At 41.2% G+C, this 27,957-nt stretch overlaps 1 protein-coding gene across 5 annotated transcripts in view; it reads left to right on the forward strand.

The window, feature by feature from the left end:
• LOC140736095 (protein LKAAEAR1-like) overlaps window positions 1–27,957 on the forward strand; it is a 93,748-nt gene that overhangs the window by 41,575 nt on the left and 24,216 nt on the right. The window contains exons 1-3 of one of the 5 annotated variants that reach the window (XM_073061849.1): window positions 15,005–15,025; window positions 15,193–15,242; window positions 16,703–16,951. The exons of 2 other annotated variants lie outside the window; for them this stretch is intronic. In XM_073061849.1, the coding sequence (XP_072917950.1) occupies window positions 16,841–16,951 (111 nt within the window). In that variant the 5' untranslated portion in view covers window positions 15,005–15,025; window positions 15,193–15,242; window positions 16,703–16,840. Of the gene's footprint in view, window positions 1–14,972; window positions 15,243–16,702; window positions 16,952–27,957 lie in introns of those variants that run through there. 2 more of the 5 variants (XM_073061851.1, XM_073061850.1) reach the window with 2 other exon arrangements.

Raw genomic sequence — 27,957 nt, forward strand, 5'->3', positions numbered from 1 at the left:
AAGGACTTTATTCCTGGAACAAAGGAGAATGAGGGAAGTTTTGATAGAGGTATATAAAAATTGAGGGGTATGGAAAGGGGAAATGCAAGCAGGCTGTTTCCACTGAGATTGGGTGACACTAGAACTAAAGGTCTAGGTGAGAGGTGAAATATTTAAGAGGAAACTGAGGGGAAATTTCTTCACTCCGAGGGTGGTGCGAGTGTGAAACAAGCTGGCAACAGAGTTCCAGACTCCAATGGCATGAGCTGTAATAGTATTGCACTAACTGCTGCACTACTGAAGCTCCCCTGCTGTGCTACCAGAGAGAACTAATGTTAGCCTTTAAGTGGTTTGAGTGATGTTAAAGAAAATTGAAGCTTTAGGAACCATACGAGTCCAGTGTATAAAATAACTTGTGAGATCAATTACCAGAGACATCTTTTGGAGCAAATACCAAAAATCAATTTAAGAAGCAATTAAATGTGTTTCAAGGGAGAGAAAGGATACAGGAATGTGATGATAAGATGGCTGAATAGCATACAGCGATCAAACAGGCAACTAATATCTTCTAAAAAGTGGACAGTATGTGAAAATCATTGGCAATCTTTAGTAATAAATTTAAACTATAAAGTTGCAAACTGAGTAACAAAATTAGAATGCTATCCTTCCATCTTAGAAACGGAGGCCAAATGATGAAAGTTTAAGTCACATCCCAAAGGAGGAACTAAAGCCACAAAAGATTTGCCTAGCATAGAAGATTAAAATCTATTTCAAACTCTTTGGGATGGAAGGTTCTGTTCCGCACTGTATCTCTAAATAAAATAAAATAGAATTACATTTAAAAACCTTTTATGATTTAAAAACTTTTGCAACAGAAGATAAAAGTAATTTCTAGATGCCCATAACCTACATTTACATGGTCATATATTTAGAAGTGAATTTTAAAATCCACAAATATTTGTAATATTGAAAGGATGTTTTGACTGAATAAATTTGATAAGATCCTAAGGCTTGCATTCCAACCAATTCTCTACTTATAAATTTGGTTACTTAAAGAAATACTTCAGATTTGATTGGTTACTTACATGTATTTATGAATGTGTGTATGACAGTTGTGTTATGTTATAATATTGTTATATAAATAGCAAAAGGATAGTGAGGGATAAAATTGGTCCCTTAGAGAATAAGAGTGGACAGCTATGTGCAGAGCCAAAAGAGATGGGGGAGATTTTGAACAATTTCTTTTCCTCAGTATTCACTAAAAAGAAGGATATTGAATTGTGTAAGGTAAGGGAAACAAGTAGGGTAGTTATGGAAACAATGATGATTAAAGAAGAGGAAGCACTGGTGCTGTTAAACAAAAAAGTGGATAAATCTCCGAGTTCTGACAGGATATTCCCAAGGACCTTGAGGGAAGTTAGTGTAGAAATAGCAGGGGCTCTGACAGAAATATTTCAAATGTCATTAGAGACGGGGATGGTGCCAGAGGATTGGCGTATTGCTCATGTGGTTCCATTATTTAAAAAGGGTTCTAAGAGTAAACCTAGCAATTATTGGCCTGTAAGTTTGACATCAGTGGTGGGTAAATAAATGGAAAGTATTCTTAGAGATGGTATATATAATTACCTGGATAGACAGGGTCTGATTAGGAACAGTCAACATGGATTTGTGCGTGAAAGGTCATGTTTGACAAATCTTATTGAATTTTTTGAAGAGGTTACTAGGAAAGTTGACAAGGGTAAAGCAGTGGATGTTATCTATATGGACTTCAGTAAGGCCTTTGACAAGGTTCCACATGGAAGGTTCATTAGGAAGGTTCAATCGTTAGGTATTAATATTGAAGTAGTAAAATGGATTCAACAGTGGCTGGATGGGAGATGCCAGAGAGTAGTGGTGGATAACTGTTTGTCAGGTTGGAGGCCAGTGACTAGTGGTGTGCTTCAGGGATCTGTACTGGGTCCAATATTGTTTGTCATATACTTTAATGATCTGGATGATGGGGTGGTAAATTGGATTAGTAAGTATGCAGATGATACTAAGATAGGTGGCATTGTGGATAATGAAGTAGGTTTTCAAAGCTTGCAGAGAGATTTAGGCCAGTTAGAAGCGTGGGCTGAAAGATGGCAGATGGAGTTTAATGCTGATAAGTGAGGTGCTACATTTTGGTAGGACTAATCAAAATAGGGCATACATGGTAAATGGTAGGGCATTGAGGAATGCAGTAGAACAGAGTGATCTAGGAATAATGGTGCATAGTTCCCTGAAGGTGGAATCTCATGTTGATTGGGTGGTGAAGAAAGCTTTTGGTATGCTGGCCTTTATAAATCAGTGTATTGAGTTTAGGAATTGGAATGTAATGATAAAATTGTACAAGGCATTGGTGAGGCCAAATTTGGAGTATTGTGTACAGTTCTGGTCACCGAATTATAGGAAAGATGTCAACAAAATAGAGAGAGTACAGAGGAGATTTACTAGAATGTTACCTGGGTTTCAGCACCTAAGTTACAAAGAAAGGTTGAACAAGTTAGGTCTTTATTCTTTGGAGCGTAGAAGGTTGAGGGGGGGGGCTTGATAGAGGTATTTAAAATTATGAGGGGGATAGATAGAGTTGACGTGGATAGGCATTTTCCATTGAGAGTAGGGGAAATTCAAACAAGAGGACATGAGTTGAGAGTTAAGGGGCAAAAGTTTAGGGGCAACACAAGGGGGAACTTCTTTACTCAGAGAGTGGTAGCTGTGTGGAACGAACTTCCAGTAGAAGTGGTAGAGGCAGGTTCAATTTTGTCATTTAAAAAAATTGGATAGGTATATGGACAGGAAAGGAACAGAGGGTTATGGGCTGAGTACAGGTAGGTGGGACTAGGTGAGTGTAAGCATTCGGCACGGACTAGAAGGGCCGAGATGGCCTGTTTCCATGCTGTAATGGTTATATGGTTATTGTCAAACAAATTTTAATATTGTAATACAAAATATGAAAACTTACTTTCATGTTGTTTGTTTTTGAACTAATCTGTTTTATGAATGATAAAGTCATCAGATTCATATGACAACAGCACACTGAGAAATTACTTATTTACTCTTTCTATGATATTCTGATTATTAGCAGTTTCAAGTTGCTGGTATATTTGCACTAATTACTAAGCTGCAGTTTCAGTTTTCTGCCAGAGGGCGGCAATCTTTTGTCATTTTTAATACTATTTAAAATCCTTTGAAGGCAATATTTGCTATATGGCAGAATTAATCGTTGGTTTCTTTGAATTGCATTGTAGTTAACTTTAGAAAAGTTTTCTAATGCTATAATTGGATTAATAAAACCTCAAAAGATACTATTGTTCTCTTAAGGTTACCTATCAAATAACATTGCTACAGAAGCACATTGTTCTGTCTTTTCACCTATTATCTTTCAGCTTCTTACTTCGTCACCCCCTCTCTCACCCACCTGGCTTCACCTACCACCTCTATCTTGTCCTCCTTCCCCACCTTCTGATCCTGACATCTTCCTCCTTCCTTTCCAGTTCTGCAGGGTCTTTGCGCAGAACATTGACTGTTTATTCACTTCTATAGATGTTGCCTGACCTGCTGAGTTCCTCCAGCACTTTGTGTGTTGCTCTGGATTTCCAGTATCTGCAGAATCTCATGTCCTGAAATGATAGATAATGATATGTCATAAGGGAGGCATTGGGAGCGGACCCAAATGCAAGACACAGACACTGAAGTACTAGGAACTGGACTGGATTAGAGTTAGGGATGGGACAGGAACACAGACCTGGACTAGGAAAGCAGGACCAGGACAAGGAACTGGGAACGAGGAGCCTGGGCTTAGACTCCGAGCCGGAGACTGGACAAGGACCCAGAACCTGGGTCCTGACTCGGGCTCAGACCCTGGAACTAGGCGAGGACATGACATGGCTACAGGACTGGACAAGGCTTGGGTTCGTCGAGGCTTCAGTATGGACTCCGAGCCAGACTGGACAAGGACCCAGAACCTGGGTCTTGACTCAGGCTCAGACCCCAGAACTAGGTGAAAACATGTCCCGGCTACAGGAATGGATGCACTCCTGGGCAGGACAAGGCTCTCCTTCTTAAAGCACAGGACTAGGCCCCTTCCTTAGACACCAGGCCAGGATAACTGCCAAGGTAAACCGCCAAGGAAACTGTCAGGGTATTCAGATGGGGAGGGGAAGGGAACAGTGCAGCCTCAGGGTAACAGCAAAGACAGCCTGGCTTACCCAATAGAGGCAAGGACAGGAAGGGACAGATCCAACCACAGGATAACAGCAGGAACAGCCTGATTTACCCCACAGAGGCAAGGACAGGAAGGGACAGATCCAACTGCAGGGTAACTGCAAGGACAGCCTGATTTACCCCACAGAGGCAAGGACAGGAAGGGAGCTCAATCCGGGGTGGCTCCAAGTCTTGGGCAGCCAGCAACCTTGGCTGGCTACAGAAACAGCCGAATCTATACCCCGATGACTACCCCAACTAGAGGCAAAGAGGCTCCATGAAGCAGTGGTCCTCCAACCAGGTCTACAGATCACAAAGGGCTGCTCTAGCCTTCCACCAGCAGGTTGCTCCAAGGAGATACTGACAAGACAAACCAGCACCCACACTCAACCCCAGGGCCACTTATATTCCCAGCCTCAAGACAAGCATCAGGTGCTTATGATTAAACCCAACTGAAACAAGCGTCAGACGGAAGACCCGGAGTCCGGAGTGCATGGACAGGACCGTGAACCGGAACGCGGGCTTCACAGACTGGACCGTGACACTATAAGTAAATGATAGAGGAAACAATAAATCTTATATATTTGGTATAAAGAGGCTATTTATTTAAAAGCTTTCTAAAATTTGGATTGCAAGTTAGCACTGTGCTATTTAAATATATCAACTTCAGCACTTGAAGGACATCTCATCACATGTCTCTGGTAAAGGTAAATAGTGAAGGGAAAAGCAAAAGTTAAGAAGGAAGGTTTAAAGTAACATTCAGTAAGTTAAAGTTTGAAATGAGAAATATCAAAATTTGCAATTCCCTTTAAATTGTTAACAACAGAGTTGCAATACAAATTTGAAACACTGTTTAGCAATGGTTTAATTTTTCACTTTATTCTATTTTGAAAATAGATAATTCTCAGTCCTTGCTTTGAAATTCCTATTTCTAAAGAGAAGAAAAGGAAACTAAAGAGTAACTGCAGGAGATGTTCAGCAACACTGTCAATGTTTGTGGTAAAGGAATAGATCTTACCTTTCAGATCAATGAAATTCCATCAGAACCTCTGCAGTCATATTTCCAGAAAACCTTGTTAATATTCTCCTACTTTTTATATTTTCCAAGAAGCAACTAATACCCTGTCCCTTGATCAGAAATACTAAAATGTAAAATTAAGCTGTTTTGACACACCAGAGCTGATTGGTCAGGAGATAAAATTCATTGGGGACTAAATGCTGATGATGGAAGTCATATATGGGTTATAACATGCAATTAATCACGTCTTTATGACTCAGTACAGGATGCAAAAATAATTTCTGCTTCCACTTCCTTAACACAAGTTCAGCATTCATGCAGTTTCTGGCCTTTGTGCATACACAAAGCCCTAGTTTTGCAAGAAGTTAACATCAGCTAGAGCTAGCAGATCAAAGCCATGTTTGTACTTCTTAAAGGGGAAATTCCTTGCATTTGAAACTGATAACAAAATTTATTCTTCCACTGGTAATCAGTGAAAATATGGTTTTGAGCTGTAGTCACTGAGGAGAACAGAAAGATCACCTTCCATGGAGGGTAACAAGGCTCCATAGAGAGACAGCAGCAGGTGGTAATCAAACCAAGAACAAAGGCCCAAGTAGATGAATTCAGTTGCAAGGGGTTTAATGACCTCACACAAATAGCTAAAGCCAATGAAACAAATCAGATTCAGTCTCATAAAAGTAGCACCAGCCTAACACACCTCTCCATGCAAGACAACCCTATTACTCACTAAATATCAGTCTCCAACAATCACGACTGGATCCTAACAATCACGCAAACAATATAATTCTAGGCCTTGCATTCATATTTCCACACTTAGCTATTCAACTATAGTGTACACATCCTTCTGTCATAATGTAGAACACTCTCAAACACATCAGATCAATGCAGATGAAAGAAATATAAGCAAATGTCTGACGCCTGTAGTGTAGAACAGACACATCACCAACTACAAAGTAACAGCATTTGTCATAGAAAACATCTGGTACCTGGGTTACTTCAGTGGCTGCTTCCAATACAATACAGACCGATCCAATACAGAGGCTGCAGATGCTGTAGTTTGATGCAGAAACATACAAACGGCTGGAAGAGCTCAGGGGGTCAGGTGGCATCAATGGAGGCAGAGAAGCAATCGGTGTTTCAGGCTGAGTCCTCGTATCAAGATCTGGAGTGCAAAGGGGAAATAGCTAGAATAAAAATGTAAGAGGGAGGGATGAGGCAGGGGCTGGCAGGTGATTGATGGAATCAGATGGAGGGTGAGATGAGGGGCCGATGGAACCAGTTGGAGAAAGGGAAGGGGTGAAGTTGGAAGACGGTGTTTGTGGGTTAGGAGTAGAAAGGGACAAGGAGAGAAACAGGAAAAGCAGTTAGGGCAATGGAGCCAGCTGGGGACAGATGGGTAGTGAACCCAGAGACAGTGACTGGGTGATAAGTGGACAAAAGAGGCTGCAGCTGTTGGAGTCCGATAGATGGAACCAGATAAGGGAAAAACAAAGTCAAGTCAAATTTATTTATGAAGCACACTTAAAAACAACCCGTGTTGACCACAGTACTGCACAAACCATAACAGGTAGCTAAAATCACAAATACAAAAACGCAGATATAAATGTGGTGAACTACATATACCTGTCTGGACTGCTCCTGTGGCTCCTCCCACAGACCCCTGCTGACTGCTCCTGTGGCTCCTCCCACAGACCCCTGCTGACTCCTCCTGTGGCTCCTCCCACAGACCCCTGCTGACTGCTCCTGTGGCTCCTCCCACAGACCCCCTGCTGACTGCTCCTGTGGCTCCTCCCACAGACCCCGCTGACTGCTCCTGTGGCTCCTCCCACAGACCCCTGTATAAAGGCGATTGAGGCCTGAGCCCGGCCTCATTCTCCAGGATGTAGTTTTGTTCATTCTTCCAGTCAATAAAAGCCGATATCTCGCTTCTTACATCTCAGAGTGAGTTATTGATGGTGCATCAATAAACAACAAGGCAAACAGCTCATAGGCACAAAAGAAACAACACACGAGCCTAGGCACAAGCCAAAAATCAGCCACGTTAGGAAGATTCAAAAACTAGAGAATAAAGGTAGGATTTGAGCCTGAACTTAAAAGAATCAATGGAGGGGGCCGATCTGACAGGGAGGGAAATGCTGTTCCACAGTCTAGGGGCTGCAACAGCAAAGGCACGGTCACCCCTGAGCTTTAGTTTGCAGGACAACCAGGAGCCCCAAGTCAACCGATCTGAGGGACCTGGAAGTAGAATAAGGGGTTCGAAGGTCTGCAATATAGGAGGGGGCAGCCCATTTAGGGCTTTATAAACAAACAGGAGAAACTTAAAATCAATTCTGAACTGTACCGCAGCCAGTGGAGGGAGGCCGGGATAGGAGTAATATGGTCCCTCTTCCGGGCACCTGTCAGGAGCCTGGCTGCGGCGTTCTGGACCAGTTGCAGGCGGGACAGGGACGACTGACTAATCCCAATGTACAGGGAGTTGGAGTAGTCCAAGCGGGAGGATATAAGGATGTGGATGACTTTCTCCGGATCTTTGAAAGAGAGAAACGGCTTGATTTTGGCAATAGTACAAAGCTGGAAAAAACTTGCTTTTACTACTGCATTAACTTGCTTGTCAAACTTAAAGGCGGAACCAAATATCACACCAAGGTTTTTGACATGGGGTTTGACAAGGGTGGACAGGTTACCAAGACTGTTGGTAATCACTTTGATGGAGTCAGGGGGGTCAAATAGGACAACTTCAGACTTACCTTCATTCAGCTGTAGGAAGTTTGCTGTCATCTGACACTTTATGTCCTCAAGGCAGTTCATGAGGCTGACTAGATTTGACTGATCACTTGGTTTCAAGGGGAGATAAACCTGTGTGTCGTCAGCATAACAGTGGAAAGAAATGTTGTGTTTTTGAATGATTTGCCCAAGGGGAAGCATGCGTATAGAGAAGGGTGGATGAAACCAGAGGATCGGGACAGGTTAAGTGTGTGGGTGATGGGCATATTCATCTGTTCCTTCAACAGTGTGTTTTTTGACAATACGGAATTTGATTTCAAGTAAGCGGGCATATTCTCTACAATCTGGCAATGACACACACTCATCTAATGTCAGCAAATGGAGAACAGGACACAGGGGGAGTTTCAAAGAGTGACAGCGGACAAAGAGAAAAGGACACTGAAAGCATTTTCCAGTCATACCCTTGGAGACCCTAAGCTTCACTTTGCTCTCCCAATAAAGGGAAGTTTGAATTCATTCATTACCCATAAGATCACTAGGACAGAAAATGTTGCCCATTTTTTTGAAGGACTGCAGGGGTAAGCCAGGTAACTACAGACTAGTGTATCTTACAGGGGTCATATTCTGCATGGAGGTTGGTCACCAGTGGTGTGCCTCAGGGATCTGTTCTGGGACCCCTTCTCTTCGTGATTTTATAAATGACCTGGATGAGGAAGTGGAGGGATGGGTTAGTAAATTTGCTGATGACACAAAGGTAGGAGGTGTTGTGGATACTGTGGAGGGCTGTCAGAGGTTACAGCGGGACACTGATAGGATGCAAAACTGGGCTGAGAAGTGGCAGATGGAGTTCAACCGAGATAAGTATGAGGTGGTTCATTTTGGTAGGTCAGATGTGATGGCAGAATATAGTATTAATGGTAAGATTCTTGGCAGTGTTGAGGATCAGAGGGATCTTGGGGTCCGAGTCCATAGTGATGCACCATCAATAACTCTGAGACGTGGGTTAAGGTAGGCTTTTATTGGCTGGAAGAAAGCACAAGCAGCAAGTGACCATCATACAACATCCTGGAGACTGAGGAAGGGTCTGTGGCTCCAATCGCCTTTATACCGGGGTCTGTGGGAGGAGCCACAGGAGCAGTCAGCAGGGGGGGCGTGTCCTGACAGGTATATGTAGTTCACCACACATAGGACACTCAAAGCTGCTGCACAGGTTGACTCTATGGTTAAGAAAGCATATGGTGCATTGGCCTTCATCAATCATGGGATTTAGTTTATGACCCAAGAAGTAATGTTGCAGCTATATCAGACCCTGGTCAGACCCCTCTTGGAGTACTGTTCTCAGTTCTGGTCGACTCACTATAGGAAGGAAGTGGAAACCATAGAAACAGTGCAGAAGAGATTTACAAGGATGTTCCCTGGATTGGGGAGCATGCCTTATGAGAACAGGTTGGGTGAACTCAGCCTTTTTTCCTTGGAGCAACAGAGGATGAGAGGTGTATAAGATGAGAGGCATTGATCATGTGGATAGTCAGAGGCTTTTTCCCAGGGTTGAAATGGCTAACACTAGAGGACACAGTTTTAAGGTGCTTGGAAGTAGGTACAGAGGAGATGTCAGGGATAGATGTTTTTACGCAGAGAGTGGTCAGTGCGTGGAATGGGCTGCCGACGACGGTGGTAGAGGTGAATACGTTAGGATCTTTTAAGAGACTCCTGGATAGGTACATGGAGCTCAGAAAAATAGAGGGCTATGGGTAACCCTAGGTAGTTTCTAAGGTAAGGACATGTTCGGCATAGCTTTGTGGGCTGAAGGGCCTGTATTGTGCTGTCAGGTTTTCTATGTTTCTATGTTTCTACATGAATGTAAGAGACATTATTGGAAAATATTCAGAGAGACAAGATTAATCTGCATTTGGAGATGCAGTGATAGTCAATAATATAGTTGTAAGTAGTCTACATGGTGCTCAGAAAGGCCTTTCATAGGATCCCACACAGAAGACACTTTTTGGACCAGGGCCAAAAAGTGGCAATTTATCCAGAGTTGGCTTAGTGATGGGAGTCTGTCTGGGAAGGTGAAAGGGTGTTTTCGCAATTGCTGTATCACAGTTTGATGCCAGAAAACTTACTGTTATATACTCAAGTAACCACTTTATTAAGTACACCTGTACACTTGTGCATTAATGCAAAAATCAATTCAACCAATCATGTAGCATTATGTCAATGCATAAAACAATGCAGACATGGTCAAGAGGTTCAGTTGTTCAGACCAAACATCAGAATGGGGGAGAAGTGTGATCTAAATGACTTTGACCGTGGAATGATTGTTGGTATCAGATGGGATGGCTTGAGTATCTCATAAACTACTGGGATTTTTTTCACACAACAATCTTTAGAGTTTACTGGGAATAGTGCAAAAATTATATACTGGTTTAGGCTAACAGGAAGGTGACAGTAACTCAAATAATCACACATTGCAAAAGTGGTGTGCAGATGAGCAGCTCTAAACACACAACACATTGAACCTTGAAGCGGATTGGCTACAGCAGCAGAAGACCACAAACACGCACTTAGTGACTGTGGTGAACTACATATACCAGAGTGGTTTGCTCCCAACAGACCCCTGCTGACTGCTCCTGTGGCTCCTCCCACAAACCCCTGTATAAAGGCGAATGAGGCCTGAGGCCGGCCCTCATTCTCCAGGATGTTGGGTTGTTCATTCTTCCAGTCAATAAAAGCCGATAACTCTCTTCTTACGTCTCAGAGTGAGTTATTGATGGTGCATCAGTGACCACTTTATTAGCTACAGGAAGTTCCTAATAAGTAGCAAATGAGTGGAAGTGGAAGTGGAATGATTAATAAGTTTATAGATAGCAGGAAGATTGTTGCTTTTGTTGATAGTGAGGAGTGAATTCTTGAATTGCAGAACAATATTGATCATTTGGTAGAATGGATAGAGAAATAGAAACGTAGAAAACCTACAGCACATTACGGGCCCTTCAGCCCACAATGCTGTGCCGAACATGTACTTACTTTTGAAATTACCTAGGGTTACCCATAGCCCTCTATTTTTCTAAGCTCCATGTACCTATCCAGGAGTCTCTTAAAGACCCTATTGTATCTGCCTCTACCACGGTCACTGGCAGCCCATTCCACACACTCACTACTCTCTGTGTAAAAAGCTTACCCCTGACATCTTCTCTATACCTTCTTCCAAGCACATTAAAACTGTGCCCTCTCGTCGTAGCCATTTCAGCCCTGGGAAAAAGCCTCTGACTATCCACATGGTCAATGCCTCTCATCACCTTATACACCTCTATCAGGTCACCTCTCATCCTCTGTCGCTCCAAGGAGAAAAGGCCAAGTTCACTCAAACTATTCTCATAAGGCATGCTCCCCAATCCAGGCAACATCCTTGTAAATCTCCTCTGTACCCTTTCTATAGTTTCCACATTCTTCTTGTAGTGAGGTGACCAGAACTGAGCACAGTACTCCAAGTGGGGTCTGACCAGGGTCCTATAGAGTTGTAACATTACCTCTCAGCATGTGAGCTCAATCCCATGGTTGATGAATGCCAATATGTATATCTCTTAGTATGCCTAAGAGACACAGTCAACCTGTGCAATGGCAGATGAAATTTAATCTAAAGGATGTGAGATGAAGAATTTGTGGAGGATGGTACACACAGCTGCTATAGTGCTCTTTTGATTGAAAAAATGATCAAACAAACCCTAGGAAGTACTGAGGAACTTCATGAGTACTTCAGGGGATCCAAAGATCCCTTGAAGACTGCAGCACAAGTAGACAAGGTGCCTAAGAACATACTGCTTTCATTAGCCAGGTCACAGTCGAAAAAGCCAAACCTGTCACAGGAGTACATGTAATCATAGATGTAATGAAAAAACTATTTGCAGCATCATCACAGGATCGTGGTATCAGATAAACAGCATTTGCAAATAAGCACAAGCATAAACTATACACAACTTTTACAAGAAAGAACACGACTAGAACAAGGAAAATAAGATCCATTTACTTGCAATGTGGTCAAAATGGTCTTGGTGTTGTGGTACAATGGTATAAAACATTAGTTAAGCTGCTACTGGAGGACTGAGTGCAGCTCTGGATCTGGTTTCCTCACGATAGAAGGGATGTGGTTGCAGCAGAGATTTTTCGGGAAGTTGCTAGGGATAGAGTGTTTCAGCTATGAGGAGAGACTCTACAGCTGGGTTATCTTCTCTGCAGTGGAGAAGGCTAAAGGAATTAGAATCATGCCTACCAAAAAATGAAGGAGGTAGATACAATAAATAGCAAGAAACTTATCTTCTTAGAAGAGGTGTCAATAACTAACCAGAGACCCGCTACATTCTCTCTGTGACCACATGAGTTTCCTCTGGGTGCTCTGGTTTCCTCCCACAGTCCAAAGGCATACCGGTTGGTAGGTTAATTAGTAGTGTAAATTGTTCCATTATTAGGCCCGGGTTAAATCAGAGGTTGCTAGGGCAACACGGTACATAGGGCCGGAAGGGCCTGCCCCATAGTGTAGCTCAATAAATAAATAAATAACATAGGTTTAAAAGGGACAAGATTTAGAGGGGATTTGAGAGAAATAATTGTTTACCCAGAGTGTGATTCAAATCTGTATTGTTACATATATTAATGTAATGATATTTAAGTATTTAGATAAGCATGTCAAATATCATGGCATGGAAGGTAATAGCCGGGGCTGGAACTGGATTGTCCTTGATGGCTGTCACAGGCATGCTGAGCAGAAATGTCTGTTTCCATGTTGTATGATTCTGTAATTCTCCAAATGAATGAAGCAGGCAGTGACCATGTACAACATTTAACTGGGAAGTGACAAAGAACAGGTATGCCACGCATGTTAAAGAAAGTGGTCATCACCAACAAGGTGAGTGTAACCATCCCCCTGTGGAATTCCAGTGGATTGCCTTTATATTCCCAACTATTATTTGCACTCCTGTATGTGACTATGCAGGAGACAAGCATAAGGTTGATCTCGGAGTAGGTTAAAATGTCAGCATTAGGCCAAAGGACCTGTTCTGTGCTGTTCAATGTTCAGATAGGTGCTCTATACACTGGCCTGGTAGCCGAAAAATAAACAAGCATGATGGACTGAGGAAGAAGGTACTTGTTACATTCATGGGATGGGGATATCACTTATTGATCACTTGTGACTGCTCTTGAGAAGCCCTTTTTGAACCACTGCAATTTGTCTTGTAAAATGCATTTCAAATCCTGGAGTATTATGTGACTTGCAGGTGAACCTAAAGTGGTAATGTTCCTAGGCACCCATTTTCCTTCCTTGGCTTTCTTGCTGGTTGAGGTCATGGATTATGGAGTTGTTTTTGGAGTGGCCTTAGCCAAGCAATGCAGTGAGTTCAGCAGATGGTACCCATTGCTTTAATTGAGTACAGTTAGCAGAAGAAATTTAAATGCAGGTTGGCGGATGGGATGCAAGTCAAGTGTGCTGCTTCTTGGGTGTGTCAGGAATTGCATTTACCCATGCAAGTGAGAAGAAGGTCGTTATGCTCTGGCCTTGTTTGTTAGTTTGTAGAGAGTGGGGATGTGAGAGGTTGGCACCACATGATGCCATAGAGAAACATAAAAGCATTGAAAACCTACAGCACAATACAGGACCTTCCGCCCAGAAAGTTGTGCCGAACATGTCCCTATCTATGATCTACTCATGCAGTCACTGTTTCTATGCGCAGTTGTGTTTCTGATCACTTTATCTATGTTCAGCTGTGCTTTTGATCAATGATCAATCAGGGAGTTACCGATAGTAATGTCATTGAATATCAAGGAAGGTAGTTAGATCCTTCCTCTAGAATGGATATGATTATTGGCAGCACTTCTCTGTTGCTCATGTTATTTACATCTTATCGTCCCACACTGGAATATTGTCGAGGTTTGCTCCATGTTGGCATGAACGGCTTCATTTATTGAGAAGATCTAAATTGCATGTTGTGTAATCATCTTTAACTTATAGCTTACAGACAAACCTGCGGGTCATTGAAAGTCCCTTAAATTAATATGGATTGGGAATGGGATAAGTAGTGATAGGAATTCATTCTGCTACTGAACTCTGAGCAGTCTTTAAATGCTTAACATGGTGTAAACTCGATCATTATGATTCAGTTTGGTAGCAGATGCATCATGAATCACCCACAAACAAGTGATGTGCACTTGTGCTGTAGGTGGGAACTGTTTGGGTTTCACTTAATCTCCTATGGTTTGCAAAAATATTACCAAGTTTAGAGAACATCCTGATTCATTTGGACTCACGCCTGCGTGCACACGTTAATTAGGTCCATTCTTTGGATCCTGTAGCCTGCAGCTGAAAAGACTTTGCACTTGGTCAAAACAAAACACAGGATTGGCACTGATGTGATAATCAGTCAAATAGTCTCAATCGGGGTAAAAATGATAGCAAATTTGCACCAATGTCCCATTTAGTGGCCCGAGCTTAACATAAAAGCTGTTTCAATAACTACCTGGAAGCAACCAGAGTGTGATGTTAGGCCCCTAATCTCACACAAGTGCAACAAACTGTCTCCATTTGGGACTTGAGGTCTGATATCTGGTTTACATCGTCCAAATGCAGTATATCCATTAAGGAAATCACCTCTGATTGCTGACGAAAATTTAATTTGTTGAATAAGCTTCTTGACCAGTAAAGTTCTAAAGTCGATCCTTTAAGTGCATTTCACCATATTTGAATTCGAGGACCTGGAAGGGAAAAATAAATCTAACCCATTTTAATGCACTTTCGAATTCTAAACATGACCCAAACGGATCTTAAAAAGTCCATTTTCCATTGGAAATGTGCCAGAAGAGAGTACTAAGTAATTTCACAGATCATTGGTGGCGGACTGCTTTCATTGTACTTTATTACCCAGGACCATTGGCTCAGGGCACTCACAGGCAGGTGCCCTTGACGGTCATTCCGTGCTCAACAGGTACCCAGCCAAGCTAACCCGGAAAGCAGCTGCCGAAGTTACCATAGTAACTGCTGTTTGGTTTCCGGTTTTGCTTTTCGCTGAGAACGCTGCATGTAGTTGGGTGGGTTTATTTCTACTGCTATTTTTCGTATATTTTGGCGAGTAATATGTTGCTACAGGGAGAGTCACATCGGTTTTTATATGTGGCGCCGTTAGTGTGAGCTCCGTATGTCAGGCGGGCGTTGTGCATCTTTCAGCCCTCTCACAGCAGATTGTTCTTGCCTTCAGGAGCGAACTCGTATCATGTTTATCGAGTCCAACCCCCGGCATTTTGTGCAGTGAGTATATATTTTACGCGTTTGACACATCACGTACAGTAACACGATGTCATGTGTTGAGCATTTCTTCATATCCAGCAAGGAATTCACAGGGAAATGAGAGATCTGCGGAAACTTTCCTACGTTGTTTATTTGTGGGAGGATGATGTCATACTTTTGCTACCTTTAGTACAGTTCCCCCAGTAATATTTATTCTTCTTATGGCATTGTACAACATTAAGATGAAAAATATTCCTCTAGTTGTCTCTGCCAAATCTTTTGTGCTTGTGTGTGTGTGTGTATGGAGTGCTACAGGCTGTTTTTGAGCTTTTACTCTGCCTGCATGCCACCCACTTTCTGTATAACCCTAACCATCAGTTTGTCATTTTTCCACTTATTTGTAAGATTTAGCTTTGTCACCAACCCCTCCCCTCCTCTATTGTTCTCTTCCACAGAAGTTCACTCTAAGTATTTTTGCTGGTCCATAGTGTATGATCTACTAAATTAGATTCTCACCTGATACCAACCAATCCTGCACTTTTGAAACTTCCAAAAGCTGAGCCCTCCCACCCCAAAAATATTTTTATATTCTCTATGTACAACTATCAATAAGTTCTGTTGTGCCTCTCCCTCTTCCTCTTCCTTCCCCATCTCTCACTTATATGAACCCTAGGTGGCCTCTTCTGTCTCACCTAAACTATTACTGATTTTGGCCATCATCCACTTCTTGTTTCCTCACTTTGTGTGTGTTCTGTTTAATCATGGTTCTGGAAAAGAAGCCACAGGTTATCTTTGCTCTCCAACATTAGCCTGGAGAAGCACATCCAAATGGTGGTGGCCTGAAGTCAATAATCAGCTCCTTAATCTTGCTGACATTGAGTGAAATATTGTTGTTGTGGCACTACTCTGCCAGATTTTCAGTCTCTCTCCTATATGCTGATTCATCACCACCTTGAGTTGGCCTATGACAATGGAGTCAGCAGCAAACTTAAATGTGGTATTGGAGCTGTGCTTAGCCACACAGTCACAATTGTAAAGCAAATACAGCAAGAGCTAAGCGCACAGCCTTGTGGTGCACTTATGATTATGGTGACTGTAGAGGAGAATTTGTTGCCAATCTGAACCGACTGGGGTCAGAATGTGAGGAAATCAAGGAACCAATTGTACAATGATGTACTGAGGCTAAGGACTTGAAGCTAATTGATTAGTCTTGAGGGAATGATAGTAATGGATAATGATGCTCGATAAAAAGCATCCTGATTATGCATCTTTGATGTCCAGATGGTCTAGTGAGTGAACAGCCAATGAAATTGCATCTGCTGTGGACCTGTAGAGCTGGTAGGCAAATTGAAGCAGATCCAAGTTGCTTCTCAGACAGGAGTATATGTGTTTTATCACCAACCTCTCAAAATACTTAATCACTGTGGATATAAGTGCTACTGGATTACAATCACTGAAGTAGGTTAGCATATTCTTCTTAGGCACCGGTATAACTGAAGCCTGCTAGAAGCAGGTGGATACCTCAGACTGCCAAAGTGAGAGGTTAAAGGTCTCAGTGAACCCTCCAACCAGTGGTTCAGCACAGGAAACACAAGTAAATTTGCAGATGCTGGAAATCAATGCAACATACAAAAAACACTGGAGGAATTCACCAGGCCAAGCAGCATCTATGGAAAAGAGTAAACGTTGACGTTTTGGGCCGAAACCCTTTGTCAGGACTAGAAAAAAAGGTAAGATGTTAAACTAAGAAGGTGGGGATATGAGGGGTGTCTTTAGAACTTGGCCAGGTAACCCATCTGAGTTGGATGTTTTCCATGGGTTGGATATTTTCCATGGGTTCACCCTCCTGAAGGATGCTCACACGTCAGCTTCAGTGACTGAAATCACAGGATCATCAGGGGCTGTGGGAGTTCATGATGGTCCTTCCATGTTTTGATGGTCAAAGCGAGCACAGAGGGCATTGAGCTTATATGGAACTGAAGCCCCTTTGTCGTCCATGTTGCTTGATTTCACTTTGTAAGAGGTGATAGCATTCAAGCCCTGCCACAGTTGTCGAGCATCCTTCATAGATTCAAGTTCAGTCTGGAGTTGCCACTTTGCCCATGAGAAAGTTTACTGGAGATTGTATCTGGACCTCTTGTAACTCTCTTGCTTGCCAGTCTTGAATGCCTCTTATCTAGCACTCAGCAAGTTGTGGATCTCATCATTTATCCAGGGCTTCTGGTTGTGTAAGACTCTGAATGATTTTGTGGGGACACATTCATCTAGGACTATTATTATAATAGTCCCTGATAACCATGGTATATTCATTGAGATCCATAGATGAGTCCACGAACACAGCCCAGTACACTGAATGAAAGCAATCCCGTAGCTGCTTCTCTACCTCCTCTTGTCTTAATCTCTGGAGCCTTGCTCTTTAGCATATGCAGGTAGGAGAGGTACGGCATTTGGATTTTTTAAAATATCTGTTCTTTATATTAACATATGTCAACAATGTATTTTGTCATCAAATAAAGCCTATGTAATAGGCTATGTTTTGTGTATGTTATAACCTTCATATTAATTTCATGGAGAACTATGATGATGTGAATTTTTATATAATTTTCATCACTGCCTCCCTTACTTAGTTAATTCTTCTAAGGAAGTTTTCTGTTGAAGCAGGACATTATATATGGGATCTAGGTGAAAATTATCACTCAAGCACTAATCATTACTAAGATTCAAATCTTGATTACCTCAACTAGTACTTGATGCCTTGTTAGAATCAGAATCTGAATCAAGCTTGGTATCATTGGCATACACAGTATGTTGTGAAATTTGTTGTTTTGTGGCAGCAGTACATTGCAATACATAATAATAAAAAACTAAATTAAATAAGCAGTGGAAAAAGAGAGGAAAAAAATACTGAGGTAGTGTTAATGGATTCATTGTCCATGCAGAAGGCTGATGGCCAAGAGAAAGAAGCTGTTCCTGAAATGCTGAGTTTGTTTCTTCAAGCTCCTGTACATCCTTCTTGATAGTAGCAATGAGAAAAGTGCTTGTACTGGGCAATGGAGGTCCTTACTAATGAATGCCACCTTTTTGAGGTATCGCCTTTGGAAGGTATGCTTAATGCCTGGGAGGCTAGTGCCCATGATGGAGCTGGCTGAGTTTACAATGTTCTGCAGCTTTTTTTGATACTGTGCAGTGGGCCCTCCATATTGGATGATGATGCAACCAGTTAGAATACTCTCCATGCTACATCTGTAGAAATTTGCAAGAGCCTTTGATGACATGCCAACTGTCCTCAAACTCCTAATGAAATATAGCATTGGTGTGCCTTCTTTGTAATTCCATTGACATGTCAGGCTCAGGATAGATCTTCAGACCTGTTGACAAACAGGAACTTGAAAGTTTACATTTTTTTTATCACCGGCCCCTCAATGAGAAGTATAGTGCGTTCCCTCAATTTCCCCTTCCTGAAGTCCACAATCAATTCTTTGGTCTCACTGATTTCTTATGGTGTACCAAATACACAATTGTCACATTGCCTTTCAAGAACTATAGCACACTCCAAGCAAAGTCCCAGAAAATGGTAGGTTAGTACAATTATGAAACATTAAGGATCAAATGCTAATAAAAAGTAATTCATTTATTAAAATAAGCTTGTAATCATTCAACTGACCCCTTTCTTTCAAGTGCCCCCTCCACTGCCCCCATTATCTTTATTACCTCCTTAGAAACTCCCAAACAACGGGGTGATATCACCCATTGGAACCATGGATTAGACAATGGCTGCCTGCACTTATGGAAGGTTGGTATTGCCAGCATATCCCAGTGCTTAAGTAGCCGCCAGCTCCTAATTCAATTTAAAACAGATGAGTTAATTGATTTTCTTGTATGTGACCTCGCTGATGCAGCTGTGAGCAGAAACTTATGAGAAACAATCAATTTAATTTGCAGCTTTTGAAAAGGTCACGAGGCAGGAAAGATGAGAGTCAATGTGAATTTAACCTCCATAGGGAGAATACTCTGTGTACACAAGTGTTTCTGTAAGTCATCTGCTTGATGTCACCCAACTTGGTGATGAACTGGAAAACCTACGCCTGGGAAAGCTTTGTTCATCAGGAAGGTCAAGCAGTCTCTGGTTCTTCCAATGACTCTGAGAGAAGGCATGTCTTTTCTTCCTGTCCAATGTTCTTGAATGGCCACACATAGCTTAACAGTGCTTCCAGTAATAGTGTCATTATAGAATCCATGATTGAATATCAACTATATGTGGGAAAAATCCTGTAAACTCTTAGTAGCTATCCATTTTTGATAATAGCAGAATGTTCCTTAAAATAATGTGAAAAGCAACAAGTGGACAATATGCTCCTAACTATGCTGATACTGTACCACATTTGTCATAGATTGGAACGTTAAGCTCCAAATTATGCAATCAATTGGTGCTTTCCAATTTTTGAGATGGATTACTAGTTTTGAAAGAATTTTATACAGGCTAGATATTTCCTACAGGGATGCTAGAACCAGGAGTACAGTATCAATAAAAATGGTTGGCCATTTAGGACAGAGATGAGAAGAAATTGGTTCTTGGGGTGTAGAAAATCTTTGGAACTTGCTACCCAAAGCTGCTGTGGAGGTTCATTCTCTGAGTACATTCGTGACAAAGAGCTATACTTTTTAGATAGTAAGGAAATCAAGGGATGTGGAATCAGTGTAGGAAATTGACTGTGAGATAACAAATCTGCTGTGATCTGTTCAAATGGCATAACAGGCACAGAGAAATGAATGGTGCACTCCTATTACCATATTACAAATTTCTAAGTTGTCTGGTCACATTCAGTCCTCCATATTAATACATAAGTATTGATGATTATGAATAACAAATATTATCAGATATTTTGAACTTATTCTACATTAAAAATCAATACCCCAATCCTGACACCAAACAAATGAAGCCATGATGTACCAAATGAATGTTAAAAACTGCAAGTACTTATAGTCACAAGGCCTCTAATGTTTTAAAATATATCTGATGTGGCTTTATTCACAAACCTGGATTTTGCGGTTGGCGGAAAACAAAAGCACCAACTTTTCATAGGACTTAATTTACAGTATTATGGATTTTTAAAGATTAGGAGGTAATTTCAGCACATCTCCTATAGGGGATCTGCAAATTGAATAAACAACAGAAATAATTTTGAAAATTGTTAGTCAAGCAAGCTGACAAATCCCTGCTGAGGCATGCAAAATTTGAGATGTTAGTTTTTACTCCACACAATTTATTGGAAAATAATAAAAATACTAATAAAAAGAGGCAAAATAAAATGGATTTTAGAATAAAAGAGAAAAAAGACAAAAAAAAATGTTTCAACACAGATGGAAAGCAGAGGCAAAGCCCTCCCCACCATTAAGTACATTTCTATGGGGTGCTGCCACAAGAAAACAGCAGCCATCATTAAATATTTCTGCTATCAAGACAATGTCCTCTTCTTGCTACTATCATCAAGCAGGAGGTACAGAAACCTTAGGTCCCACATCAGCAGGTTCAGGAACAATTATTACCCTAAAACCATCTGGCTCCTGAACCAGAGTGGATTACATCAATCACTACTATTCTGAACTGATTATGTAATCTCTAGAGCAAACACGAGGAAATCTGCAGATGCTGGAAATTCAAACAACGCACACAAAATGCTGCTGGAACACAGCAGGCCAGGCAGCAGCATCTATAAGAAGAAGCACTGTCGACGTTTCAGGCCGAGACGTCGACAGTGCTTCTCCTTATAGATGCTGCCTGGCCTGATGTGATCTCTAGAGTCACTTTCAAGGACTCTTTACAACTTCTGATCAAATTCAAGTTCAAGTTTAATTATCATTCAACCATACACAAGAATACAGCCGAAAGAAACAGTGTTCCTCTGGGGCCAACTTGCAAACCACAGTACCAACAGTCACACAAAGCACACAGCACATATAGTTATAATAGCAAAAAAAGGTAACGAGAGGGAGAGGGAGAGGGAGGAAAAAAAGAGCCCAAGGGTCCCTGACTGTCATGGCCATAGATGAATGCAATCCAACTCATCCTCCACTGAGCAAATACTTGAGTGAAGTACTTATGGGAGGGATTAGCCCCTAAGCCAGCACAGACTCCAGCTCTTTCCCATGAGGACTCCAGCGTCTCCTTCCCTGGGCAGCTCCAATAGGCAACCCTACAGCATGGGAGCCTACTCCATGCAACAGCCGAGGCCATGCAACCCCCCCCCCCCCCATTGTCAGTGTCACCAATGAACCAGTGAACCAGACTTGCAACTTTCTACAGTACCAATGTTCAACAGGGTCTTGTGGTCACAACTAAGAACGTAGAGGACAGTTGTTTGTACTATTTTTTTGATCGCCCGTGCCTCTGTGAACTGCCTCCGATGCCTTCCTCCTTCTGTTGGCAACATTGTGCGCAACAGGTCCAGCTCCACTGCCATTGAGCAATTCACCAGGCAACAGACCTGCAGTACTTGACGTTTTCAATATCCAATATCTGGCGATCAGACAAAAGACACAAATGATGAACAATTACACCTTTGTTTGGATCTGCAGTGGTCACTGCAACCAAGCATAGTGGTTCTCAGTATTATTAAAACCAGAAGGTTGCTCTCAGTACTATATTTTTATTTGCAGTTCTTCTTTTGCAGATTGGTTGTTTGTTCATCTTTGTTTATAGTTTTTCATGAAATTTTATTATTTTTTCCTGTAAGTGCCTGCAAGAAAATTAATCTCAAGGTAGTATATGGTGATACTTTGATATTTACTTCAAGCTTTCAACTTTAACAAGAGACTGCAGATGCTTGAATCTTGGAGCAAAAATGAGCTGCTGGAAAAACTCAGTCAGGTAGCTTCTGAGAAAGAAAATGAACAGTCGACATTTCAGGTCTTGACCCTGCATCTGGAATAGTGAGCCGATAGATAGGTGGAGGTGTGATATGGGTAAGAGCTGGCAAGAAGGGTTGATTGGCAGACGAGCTAGAATGTAGAGGGGAGTGTAGTAATAGCAACAGAGGCTGGAAGGTGATATAGATTATGGAATCTAGTATCAAATAAGAGAAGATTGGGAGCAGATGGAAGCAATTGGGACTGTATTATCTACACTTACTGGCTCTAAAAACTTTTAGAACTCAGCATTTTCAACAGATTTAAATAATCATTTATTCCAGTCTTGCATCCTGTATTTTACATTTTTTTTCTTTTTTGTGGTTTGCCATTGCCTTCTTCTGGGGAGTGTCTTTACAAGGTGGGTGACACCATCCATTACCAATACTCTTCAGAGTTTGTCTGCCTGGCATCAGTGGTCACATAACCAGGACTTGAGTTATGTACCAGCTGCTCATGTGATCATCCACAACCTGCTGCTATGGCTTCACATGACCCTGATTGGGGGGCTAAGCAGATGCTACACCTTGCCCAAGGGTGACCTTAAGGTTAGTGGAGGGAAGAGGCACATTGCACCTCCTTTGGTAGAGAAGTATCTTCACCCTGCCATCCACCCAAAGAGGATAACTAGTTCATTCCAAATATATTGGTCTAGTAAGCCTTCTCTGAACTACTTCTAATAAATTAATATCCTTAATTAAAGAGAACAATACTGTACACTGTATTCTAGATGAGATTTCATCATTCCCAATTTTACTTAAGCAAAACTTGCAACTTTTGTACTCTATTCCCATTGGAATAAATTATTAAAATCTGTATGCTTTTCTATTTACTTGTTTGGCTTGCATATTCTCCTTTTGTGATTTATACTCTAGGATACCCAACATCCTTTTGCATCTCTGTGCTCTGCAATCTCTTACCAAATAGATAACTTTTTAAATTTTTTTTCTTCCCAAAATCACTTCCTGACATTGTATTTCATTTCTATAAATTAGTCAAACATGATTTTCTTTTCAGAAAACCTTGTTGACTTAGCTTAGTTACACATAATTTTTCAAGTACCCTTCTACAGTATGTTTAATAATAGCTTTTAACATTTTACTTATGATAGATTTTAACTTATAGCTTTCATATCCCTCCTTTGCCGAATTCTTGAATTCCTTAAATTAACTGTGAGGATGGATTGAACGTTACCAGTCTGTTCCTTTGATAGAATGCTATTCCTGACCTCTCATTGTTTCGTGGTTGCCTACAGAAGGATGAATCTCAGTGTTGTACACTGCATACATACTTTGATAAAAATGTACTTTGAACTGTTATTTGCAATAGTTGAACCATTTTCTTTTATGTCTTGCAAGGATGCATGATTGCTATAAACTTTGTATTAATTCTTTAGATGTTTGTCATTCTTTTTAATGTATTTTCACAGTCTATCTTAGCCATTTCATACTATATATTTATAGTTTGCTTCATTTAGATTTAAGACTCTGGTTTCAGGTTGAATAAAATCACATGTAAGTTTTGCATAAAATTCTGTCAAATTAGGGTCCTCTTCCCTAAATAACAGTGACAACCTGATTTTAATTAACATTTACTCATTAAGCAATACCAAAAACAGGCAGTCCCTTCATTAGTTCTCCAAACATCCAGAGAACCTCTCCAATTTATACATATTTTATGAATATGTATTGTTACGGATTCAGCAACAATAAATATATGAGTGAGGCAAGGGTTTTATTACAAACAAAACGTTTATTAAACACTGAAAAACAAACCCCCCCCAAAAGTAAACAAACCACTCACGTAACCGGAAATCAGCTGCTGTGCGGCAGCTTAAACAGTTCATAAAGCGATGTTGCAAAAATTCAAAATGCTTACAGTCCATTTAAGGGAGAGACTTTTTAAGACGATTTAAATTCTCTTTCACGTCGTCTTGTTGCGGTTCCCAGTTGAACTATACTTTTCCCACGAAGAATTTACGAAGATGAAATGTAACGGCTTAAAGGCACTGACCTTTCCTTTACAAAACTGTACGCAATCCTTTCTGCTATTCACAGGGATTAACACGAGCACAGTCAACGAATTCATTCCGAATGAGGATCAAACAAGGTCGAACCTGTTTCACCGTCGAAATCAACTTTCCTCGATCTTTTAACTCCCGAACTCCGATCTTCACTCTCCACTGATTCTCAACTAGCAGTATTATAAAGAAACTGCTGGCAATGACCTTTTAAACTTTAGGCATTAGATAAAACTCCATCTTTCAACCACACTGCGTCATGATATTAAATCACGCAGTGGCATGAAGTCAACATGGCAAATCCAGCCATGAACTGCCCCTCCTCACAGGGAGGGGTCCTCCTTTTATACCCTGTAAAAAAAACCTGTCACATGACCTCTACTGGCGGGAAAAAGACGTCACTCCACCATCACAAAACCATTACCTCAAGTCCAGTATAGCTTCAACACCTGTCACGTGACAAGTACACCACTGTCACGGGTACGTAACAGTATGCACATATAACATTTATTCTTGGGAATTATCATGTCAGAATAATTGGCGCAATATTTCAATGCAAGTTGCCTAGCTCAGAATAAAACATTTAGAATCTGGGTTTTCAGTTAGTTGCTTCTTGGCACAGAAGGGAAATAAAAGTTAAAGAGAAAAGTAAGATGCTAATTAATATAAACATTTGCTATGCAACAATTTTCTTTCACACTTATTTAAAAATACTGTCTTTAGAGTTTATTCCTTATGAAAACTGCACGTAAAACAGAATATTCTGAAAACATCAGGAAAGTCACAAAACAATCTATCTAGCTCACGGGTTCCCAACCTGGAATCCATGCACCCTTCGCTTAATGGTAAGGGCTCATGGCATAAAAAAAACCTTGGGAACCTCTGATCTAGATGATGTGTGTTAACAGTTCTAGTTGATAACTTGTCATCAGAATTTATGATAAAATTAATTGTGAGTTTCCTAAAGGGATTATCATCAAATATCAATAGAAAGTCCTGCAGGTACTCAGATTTTGTGGAGAGAAAATACATAGAAGTGTGAAGTGATACACTTTGGAAGGTCAAACCTAAAGGCAGGATACAGGTTTAATGGCAGGATTCTTAGATGTTTGGAGGAATACAGGGTTCTTGGCGCCCACGTCCATAGATCCCCTAAAGTGTGACACAAGTGGATAGAGTCACAGATTCATAGAAAAGTACAACACAGAAACAGGTCTTTCAGCCCATCTAGTTCATGCTGAACCATTTAAACTGCCTACTGCCATTGGCCTGCACTGGGACCATAGCCCTCCATTTCCCTGCTATCCATGTACCTAACCAAACACATTTAAATCAAACTTGCTCTGGCAACTCATTCAACATTCTCATGACCCTCTGAGGAAAGAAATTTTCCCTCATATTACCTGTCAACATTTCACCTTTCACCCTTAACCCATAACCCATGACCTCTAGGTGTATTCACACCCATCCACAGTGGAAAAAGCCTGAATTTACCATGTCTATACCACTCATAATTTTGTATACTTCTATCAATCTCCTACATTCTAGGGAGTAGAGACCTAATGCATTCAATTTTTCCCTATAACTCAGATCCTCCAGTCCCGTCAACATACTTGTAAATTTTCTCTGTACCCTTCCAAATTTACTTACATCTTTCCTGTAGATAGGTGACCCAAATTTCATGCTATACTCCAAGTTAAGCCTCGCCAACATCTTATAAACTACAAAATAACATCCCATCTCCTGTACTCAATACTTTGATTTATGAAGGCCAATGTGCCAAAAGCTTTCTTTACAAGCCTATCCAACTGTGATGCCACTTTCACTGAATTACAGATCTGTATTCCTATATCACTTTGTTCTACAGCACTCCTCAGTGCCCTGCAGTTCACTGTGTAAGACCTACCCTGTTTGGTCCTACCACAATGCAACACCTCGCCATTGTCTGCATTAAATTCCACTTGCCATTTTTCAGCCCATTTTGCCTGCTGATCCAGATCCTGCTGCAAGCCATGATAGTCTTACTCGCTGTCCACTACATCCCCAATCTTGCTGTCATCTGCAAATTTCCTGATCCACTTAACAAATTTATCATGCAGATCGTTGATGTAGATGACAAACAACAACGGACCCTGCATGGTTCTCTGTAGAAGTCCACTAGTCATAGGCCTCCAGTCAGAGAGGCAACCATCGACTACTACTCTCTGGCTTCTCCCACAAAGCCATTGTCTAAGAGGGGACACCTCTTTTTCCCTTTATTAGGAAGAGAGAAAGCCTGTGGCACATTGAATTGTCAGCTGATAGGTTTTTTTTGTTGTAAGCAGGTCATGATCTTTACTGGGGGTTTGCTATTGCATGCTTGGTGGGTGGAGGGTGCTGATGCATTTTTGCAGAAGTGGGTGGGGGTGGGAATGGTTGTTACTTTGCTGTTGCTTGTGCATTGGAAGGGGAGTTAGGATGGCTTTGGGGTTCTAATGTTTCAATTGGCATTCATTCTTCGGGGCACTCTTCTGTTTTTGTAGATATTTGTGAAGAAAGAATTTGTGAGGATAGGTGTATAAGATGATGAGAGGCATTGATCATGTGGATAGTCACAGGCTTTTTCCCAGGGCTGAAATGGTTGCCACAAGAGGACACAATTTTAAGGTGCTGGGGAGGAGATGCCGGGGTAAGTTTTTTACTCAGAGAGTGGTGAGTGCGTGGAATGGGCTGCCGGCAAAAGTGGTGGAGGTGGATACGATAGGGTCTTTTAAGAGACTTTCGGATAGGTACATGGAGCTTAGAAAAATAGAGGGCTACAGGTAAGCCTAGTAATTTCTAAGGTAGGGACATGTTTGGCACAACTTTGTGGGCCAAAGGGCCTGTATTGTGCTGTAGGTTTTCTATGTTTCTAAAAAGAATTTCAGGATGTATATTTCATGCATTTCTCTGATATGAAATGTAACTACTGAACGATTGCTACCTTATCTTGAATGCTGAGGATAGGGTGGGTAAAAAGCAGTATAATGTGTTGATGTTTGTTAGTCGGGGTATTGAGTCCAAAAGCTGTGAGGTAATGCTGCATGTAAGGCTCTGGTTAGATCCCACTCGGAATATTGTGTTCAGCTGTGATTGCCTCATCATAGGAAAGATGTAGAAATTTTGGAGAGGGTGCAGAGGAGATTTGCCAGGATACTGTCCAGATTGAAAAGCATGTCTTATGAGAATAGGTTGAACAAGCTCGGGCTTTTCCATTGGAAGCAAAGGAGGATGATAGGTGACTTGATAGAGGTGCACAAGATGATAAGAGGCATACATTGAGTGAACATCCAGATATGTTTTTCAGGGGCAGAAGTGGCCAATATGAAGGGGCATAATTTAAGGTGATTGGAGAATGTATAGGGGGATGTCAGAAGTAAGTTTTTTACATAGAGAGTGGTAGGTGTGTGGAATATGCTACCAGAGATGGTGGTAGATACATTAGAGATATTTAAGAAACTTAGATAGGCATAGTGATAAAAGAAAAATAGAGGGCTATGTGGGAGTGTTAGATTGATCTTTGAGTACGGTCGGCACAACATCATGAGCCAAAGGGCCTGTCTGTGTTGTACTTTTCTATGTTTTATTAGATGGCAATTGTAAGTAGAACTCATGGTAATCTTATGAGAAACAGATTATGTTTCAGTTGAGTGATCTTCAATCAACATTGCGAATAGTTAAGAGGCAAATGAAAAATGTACATAATAAAATAGGCTAAAGTCAGCATTGTTAAGGAAATAACAGGCAGGATAGATAAAGAAGAGTCAGTGGATGTTGCTTATTTAGATTTTC

The sequence above is a fragment of the Hemitrygon akajei genome, chromosome 11, assembly GCF_048418815.1.
Source record: "Hemitrygon akajei chromosome 11, sHemAka1.3, whole genome shotgun sequence".
Lineage (NCBI taxonomy): Eukaryota > Metazoa > Chordata > Chondrichthyes > Myliobatiformes > Dasyatidae > Hemitrygon > Hemitrygon akajei.